Source organism: Etheostoma cragini, chromosome 8 (assembly GCF_013103735.1).
Source record: "Etheostoma cragini isolate CJK2018 chromosome 8, CSU_Ecrag_1.0, whole genome shotgun sequence".
Classification (NCBI taxonomy): domain Eukaryota; kingdom Metazoa; phylum Chordata; class Actinopteri; order Perciformes; family Percidae; genus Etheostoma; species Etheostoma cragini.
The window spans coordinates 10,884,812-10,892,661 of NC_048414.1; the positions used below are offsets into that span (position 1 = coordinate 10,884,812).

Below are 7,850 nucleotides of genomic sequence, written 5' to 3' on the forward strand. Positions count from 1 at the left end.
TCCTAATGGTACTGAAACTCTTTATTTATGGTGAATACAAAAAATACTTTTGTGACCAGATAAATATTATACATACAGCATCAAATCATAAACTAATGCAGTCTGTTAAAGAAAGCACAACACCTATTCATAACAGAGCTAGTAACTTTTTCTATTTCCCGTTAATAGTCGGACAAATCAGTTAGACAATATATTTCAGGGTAATTCTGACATTTACTGATAAAAACGTATATTGTTTTTATATAGTGGTTAGACAATGAAACAAGGAAGTTCTGAAGTCCAACATTTAAATGGGACTTGGCATAATGATATCAACAATTTCTTGACTTTAAACACAAATTGCCACATGCTCATGGAATGCAGTCTAGTGTTAGTTTTCCAACATGGTCTCCAAATCCTAAGGTATCAACAGATGCCCTTAATATCAGCTTTATAATATTGTAAGCAAGTAGGCCACCGGCCAAGGCGTTGTATTGTATGACAAAGGACTAGGTGACAGTTTATTAAGACCCCGATGGGGATTAGACTGGCATGATGTCCTGATCCAGAGAGGACAAGGCTCAGGCTCCCACTCAGCCTGATCATCAACTGCTCGTAGGGCAGACTCAAGTAAGGCACTAGTACACAATGCAGTCCAGACACTGGCACGGACAGACTGAGGAGATGAACAGCTTATAATGTCCAATATACTATACATTATTTTCTAAAGAAGAAACAGAGCATTTAATTAGTTTCCTCAATCAGAGCTTGAAGCTTTATCCTTTCATTTGCAGTTTTCAGTGCGCATGTTTATGAGTAACTTCAGTGCATAATGTATGCTTGTTTCATTCAAAAGCCAAATATCATTACACATAACCAATCTTACAACTAAAATTGTCCCACTAGGATATTCACTGTAATGTATTGCTATAGACAGTCAGTCAGTCTAAAGTGAAAAGACCTTTACCATAACAGGGCAGTGACCAGAGGAGAATAACTATATATGTTGTGTGTGTGTGTGTGTGTGTGTGTGTGTGTGTGTGTGTGTGTGTGTGTGTGTGTGTGTGTGTGTGTGTGTGTGTGGTACAGTGGGTACCTGAACAGAATCTGGCCAGTGTTAATGGGAGAGGAATTAAACAGGAGAGAACAAACTTGACAAATAATTTAAAAACATATGTTCCTTACACAGCTCTATGTACGTGATGGAAGAACAGATGGGGTTACATGAAGTGACAGGATGTAAAAGCAGCTAGACATATTTGGTCAAATGTAGTCCAGATTCTTTGAACAACACCTGTCTGCTCTTTAAGAAAAATCTGCCAAGAATAAATATCTTTAGAGCTAATGTTGACCAGTTATTTTTTTATTTACTTCGATCAGAACCACTCATTGTTTGGCGTCAAGCTGGACAACATAGTTTAATTGGAATCCTTTTTTTCGAAAGATTTGCTGGTTTAACAGCAAACCCCAAATTCCCATTTTTGTTAGTAAAATACAAGTGCCTTTCCACGCTATACTACTCGGTTGGTTAGTAGCTTCATTGATATGTATAGACATTGTGGTGCATGCAAGCCAGTGGTGAAATAAGGTGTCCCCCTCCTGCCTTTTTATGAACCCCTTAAGGTTTTTACATTTAGAATACAAGCTATGGACGCTTAGGTTTGTTCTGCTAGTTGCAGAGAGATCATCAGTTCATTTCTATTTGATTTAGAACATTCCGTTATTATACAGGATTTCTGCACTCGTAAAAATCTTTGAATCATTATAGTAACAGTCGGCAATGCTCATGATGCAGTAACACTTACAAAGCCAAGATACGTTTATCATACAACTTTGTCATACTGCCTGTACAGTAACTTGCTTATAGTGTCAATTGTAACAACCTTCTCCATATTGAACTCTGAATGTCAATGCCGTTCACTTACAATTACATACACACATCACACACGCACATACACGCACACAAATACACTACAGAGCACAGGCACTTGTTTTTCTCACCAAATAGGCCTGTTTCAAGTGCTTTATATTCCTCGGTTATATGAGAGCAAAGCAGCCAATTGTACAACAATCAGCAACATCTCCCCATGACAAGAAGGTGTTATCAGCGCAGCTCACACCCCATCTGCCAATCATCCCTCATCCTCCCTCAGCTCGCTGGGCAGGAACTTGTACTGCTGCTGTCGGATCTGAGCCAGCTTCTTCCGGGCTTCCTCCAGCTCTCGCTCCTTCCTCAGCATCTCCTCCTGAGCCGCAATGATCTAAGGAGAAAGGGAATGGCTGACAGAAAAATTTGCCTTCCACTCATCATAATCCCATTCCTGCGGATAACTTGATAAGAAAAACCAATAGATAGCACAGTACTCAGCTCAGACTGTACAGCCTGTTAACTCCAAGCACAACGCACTGGAGAAACAGCATGTGGAAAAATGAAAACAGCATGTCATAGAGACAAAGTACGGCTTATGGTATATTCAAATGAACCAACGTTTCATAAAATCTCTGTAAGTGGAGAAGATTGGTTGTGATGCATGAAGAAATGAAGTGTTTAAACATTACAGCTAAAATTTGAAAAGATAAATTCATGACAACTTTTGGACTGCATGTGCATGAGCTGTCAATCACTTTTGTTCATCACAGTTGTTCATCAGCCAGATTAAAATATTTTTTGAACTGTTTTCAGAATAAAAATGAATAATAGTCGTAACAATAGTTAGCATTAGGCTTTAACATTCTGAATAAATGGTCAATCACAGTGTACATTAGTTAAAGAGACAACGCTGTTCAAAGCGCCCCTCAGTGTGACCATAATCAGACATCAATGAGACAGTGAGTTTCACTGATGCCCAGCGGGGGTGCACCACTGACTGAAAAAGGAACAATCAATCATGATGAAAAGTAAAGCTTCCTGTGGCACCATGGAGTTTTGAAAAAGAGACACTTACTCTTCAATTACTTTCAAATTTTTTGCAAAGATGAAAATGAAGCCATTTCACAAGGCCTCAAGAGATTTGATGTTTTGCAGCTGTGGGTGGCTGATGAGCTGTTTATCCACAGAAACTCATTGCAAAATGACGGTGGCATTTTGGCATATCAGTGAGATGTGCAAACATTCAGTAAAAAGGGGAAACATATGAATGATTTCTGTTACTGGTCTCACATAAACATTTTCCAAGATTTTTGTCTCACCTGAGCTATGCCTCCGACGAATTTGGTCTTTACCACCACGCTGTCATCTTCAGACTTGTCAAATGCTGCTTTCTGAGCCGCCTTCACCAGGTTGTCTGAAGCCCGCTTCACGGCGTTGCCGGCAGCCTTCAAAAACATTATCTCAAAGTTAGCATGCATACAATCTGTGTGTACACAGTTCCATGGACACATTCAAACCGTTTTTTGTCTTTCAGTGTTACCTGTAGTCTCCTCATGGCTTCAGAATCCTGGTCAGCCTTTACCTTGCAGGCCACCAACAGCTGAGCCGTAGAGGCTGCAACCTGTTTGGCCGAGGAGATGAGCTTCTCTTCGCTGGCGTGACCCTGCACTGAGGCATTAGCGGCCTCACACAGGCTACTGGTTGCTGCCGCTACCATACGTGCCTAAACCAAACAACAAATCCACACAGTTTACATTTGGTTTAATTCTTGGTAACATTAAAAAGTTTTTTAAAGCATGTATACATTTGTAAATGTGTTGGAGGGAACTTACAGCTGATATTAGACCCTGTGACCACTGGCCGTCATCCACAGCATTGGCGAGATTGGATCCTACCTGAGGTTGGGTAAAAAAAAAAAAAATGTATATGTAGTTTTATATTATAAGTAATGTTTATATTAATGAATCAGAGTGTCTGAGAAGGTGTGTTCACTGACCTTGCCTTGTGCCACCAGCTCTCTCTGAGCAGCTGATGCCGATTTAACAAGAGCGCTAGTCGCTGCAGCGATAGACTTTGCTGCTTCTAAGATCTGCTCCTCAAAATCCAGCGTCTCATCTGCCTGCTGAAAGTAAAACCACATATTTAGACTTTAGCATCCTACCAGGTCAGCTAGGGCTGTAACCAGGATTTTATAAATACTAAATCTTGATTGTGGGGTTTGTCATTAATTGTTTGACTGTATTTTCTGGCAATTTTACTCCCCAACATGATGGTCTAAATGCTGTTTCAAAGCATGTTCTACACTCCCAGGAATAAACTTCTGGTGGGAAAATGTAATTATTAATAGGCCTAAACAAAGTAAAATTAGCATACAGAAAATTTAAAAGTATCCTGTAAAATATCCATCAAGTTCTAATTTGTTGTAGTATGTAACACCCTCCAGCTTCCTAAAACACACAAAATATTGTGTGATTGACCTCAGTGTCCTCAATGTTGGCCACGGCCTTGAGCATAACCTATCATGTTCAACTTTCTTTCACAAAAAGCACAATTGAACATGATATCCCAATTCCCAAACCTGGACTTAACACCGTTATGAAGATCCCAGTGCATCAATTCAGAGACCGTTAACAAATCTCTGGCTTAGCAGTCAACAGCATGTGATTGACCAGAGACCTCCATAAACACATAAGGCACACGTGGCTGGAGACAGGGCGGGACACTGTAGGAATATGTTTGATATATAGTTGGACTGAATAACAACCTAATATATCAAACATATCAGACAGAGCCCTGCAGAGAAGGCTTCCAGGTCTACAACGGCTTAGAGAAGGAGGGGGAGGCAAGGCAGGGAGGCATGCTGGGAGCACAAAAGCCCTCCCTCCTTGTAGGGTGGGAGGGACGAAGGAGCAGAGACGAGTGGGAGTAAAGAGCAGGAAGAAAGAGAATCCAAGCTTTTTCAGACAAATAACACCTGTTTCAATCTGATGGGGTATTTTACAAACCTTAGGGTAGATGTATGCCTCTGAGAATTATATGGGGTAGTTTTTAGCTCTGTCTTTGGGGAAAAAAAGTAAGGGCTAAAACGTGATTTCCGATAATCATATCACTCTAAACAATTATAATGTGTGCACAGTACATGAACACAGCTGGATGGACAAATGCTTTACCTAGTTTCTAAATATATTTAGGCATTGGTAAGACATGGTCATAAAAAAGTGTGTCCTCACATTAGAAAACAAACAGTAGAATTAAGGACTTGGTACAGTTGATTTAGATCACTAGAGGGAGACATTGACATCTAAAAAAATGTCAAAGCCTTTTACTCCCTAATCCCCTTTCATAAACACAAAGGTCCTCATAAATACAGTCTGTAGCCACGGAATTATAGTTTGAGACAGAGCATTATATGGGCTTTATTAAAAGTGGGGTAACCCCAATATACTTTAATGTATATCATACGTGCAGAGGGGTGAACTGACAATCACTATGTGCATAGGAAGAGGTTTAGAAAAGGGTGGAAAAGCACTACAGGCACAGAAGGAAGAGCACTAGGGCACAACTATACAGTCTCCAGAGACAGATAAACAAACAACACAATCATGCAGTGGCACACCACAAACACAACCCAGTTTTTTGCACATAGAACAACAGGTCACTTTCCAAAGGCATTATCACTACCATCTCCTATCTTTTGCTTATTTTCTCTGTGTATTATGCACTAAAGATCTTTAAGCAGTAACACCGTGTGTGGGGGAGAAGAATAACCTCTGTAATAACCAGTCAGTTTAGTTTAGAAACGAGGAACGCTGCAATATAACAAAGGAATTAAGTTAAATTAGACAGAGGCCCTTTCTTTCGCAAAGGGTCACAACAGTTCATCACGCATTTTGAACTTCTTCCAACATAAGCTTGAGGACCCAGCGGTGTAAGTGTGTCTCCTGGCAACACAACTCAAAATATCAAAATAACCATAAGTGCCTTTGAAGAAAGTTTTCCTGATCATATGTCAGCTCACTGGACCAGTTTTCTGAGTCAACATATGTGTAAGGAAGAAAAAATACTTGTTCTGTTAATGACAGCGAGATAGCAGCTCAGTCACTGAAAAAGATGACTCCAACTCAAAGTCAGTGTCACTTTTCCCTGCCTTTGGCCCACATCGTCTCACTGTTGATTAATGGCAAAAAAAGTGTGTATGGGTTTGTGACAGAAAAGGGTTGAAAGGGTCACTTTTACCTTGGGCTTGGCTCGGGGTTTCAGCTGCTCTAGTTTCTTGGCTGCAGCTTCAATGGACGCTGCTGCTCCGAGGAGCTCAGTCTCGGCAATAACAGTGGGGTCCTCAGGGTCCACACACTCTGACCCTGAAAGCGACCATCAACACATCCAACGTTGGCTTTTTTAGAACAGGCTCTCAACTCAAAAACAAGTCCAATAATTTTGGTGATAACATATATACATACTGATACTGTTATGCAACAAGAGGTCACAATTATGCTTTAATGATCTCTCATTCACACAATTCAGGCATCAGAGCGATACTAACTCTCCCCCTACTTCAGCTGCAGCAACGTTCATCAGCTCCAAACACAGAGAATTGTTTGCAGTATGACAGTAATGCCTCAAAGTTAAATAAGATAAACTAAAAGTAAAAAGAAATGCACATTTGATGGATCATTGTCTTTTTTTATATGGGTTTTTAAGTGCCCATAAAACGGAGCTGTTTGGGAACAGCTTGGTAAAGCAGATGGAACGATGTTTTCATAGATTACGTTGAGGTCTGGGGAAATCTGTTCTGCAGCCCCACCCACAACCCGCCAACTCCTCTACCCCCTTCTGACTCTATGAAAGGTGATCTGAAGGAGCAAAATACACCATATCTCACTTACCCCCATCTGAGGCAGCAAGGGAAGAAAGGGGGGGAGAGAGCACATGGGACATTAGAGAGGTGAAGTGTATAGCCCCGCTGGGTCTCAGGGTATAGACGGAAATCTAATTCTCTTCCAAACACAATCTTTTACTCCTGTCAGATGCAACAGTGCAGCTTCTATAGGAAAACACTCTGTGTCATAACCAGCCTATGGAGCTTAACTTAGAACAATTTGCACGGCAAGAACTCTACGGTGTGTGTTTTAATATTGTAAAGGGATTTTCATGACCTATATCTTTATTACGGATGCAGACAGTTTGGTGATTTGACTCAATAACACCATAATATCATTCATGCACAAGAGGATTATTTTTCCTTTGACTAATCTCTAACATCCTCTCACCCTCTCATCCACAATCCTCTCATCCTTTTTGTAGTATTTTTTTTTTTAATATTTTACATAATTGAGTTGGCTCCTCATGGAAAGCCTCTTACTTCCAACCATTGTACTGTTAAATAATGTAATGCAAACACTTAAATTAAATATACACAGCTTTAACATGTGTTAAGTTGTTCATATAATCTTGACATCAGTCAGAATGGGGTCACCAGTAACTAAAGGTTGTTAAGCCTAACTTTTGTGTGTCACAGTGTGTGTGGCCTCACCTTTCATGGCCTCAGCTGTCTGGACGAGCTCTGTCACACACGCTGCCACATGCTTCGAGTGTAAGGCCAGTTGCTGCTTTTGCTCGGGCATGGGCCTGTGCAGCACCTAAGAATAAAGAGAGCCCAAAACATTTCTATCTGTTCTGTAACAATTTACGGAAGAAAATAACTTGCCAACACTTATAATTGACTTATAAAACAATTACGCCACAAGGTAATTTTAGTGGCTGCCAGAATCAACTTGATGTACTCCCAATTATAGAAGTAAGATAAAAATTAAAATACTTAATACAAAAATTAGCAACTGTAACATGGCTACACACTTTTCTTAACAAAACACATGGGGAGTGTTATTATAGACTACAGATTTGAATGAATACAAGTTTTTTGCTGATTAATATGCAGATTTAAGCAACAATGTGCTCAGAAATTAAATCAGATCTTCTTTAGAGATACACCGGGTTGTAA

The 7,850-nt window shown here is 40.1% G+C and overlaps 1 protein-coding gene across 5 annotated transcripts in view; it reads right to left on the reverse strand.

The window, feature by feature from the left end:
* Positions 1-7,850, reverse strand: part of tln2b (talin 2b) — a 76,644-nt gene continuing 68,794 nt past the window's right edge. For 2 of the 5 annotated variants that reach the window (XM_034878548.1, XM_034878545.1), the window contains exons 51-58: positions 7,383-7,488; positions 6,736-6,741; positions 6,086-6,210; positions 3,846-3,971; positions 3,682-3,744; positions 3,390-3,572; positions 3,169-3,294; positions 1-2,240 (exon numbers count right to left, since the gene is read on the reverse strand). In XM_034878548.1, coding sequence (XP_034734439.1) covers positions 2,112-2,240; positions 3,169-3,294; positions 3,390-3,572; positions 3,682-3,744; positions 3,846-3,971; positions 6,086-6,210; positions 6,736-6,741; positions 7,383-7,488 — 864 coding nt within the window. In that variant the 3' untranslated portion in view covers positions 1-2,111. The remainder of the gene's footprint in view (positions 2,241-3,168; positions 3,295-3,389; positions 3,573-3,681; positions 3,745-3,845; positions 3,972-6,085; positions 6,211-6,735; positions 6,742-7,382; positions 7,489-7,850) is intronic. The other 3 variants (XM_034878549.1, XM_034878547.1, XM_034878546.1) reach the window with 2 other exon arrangements.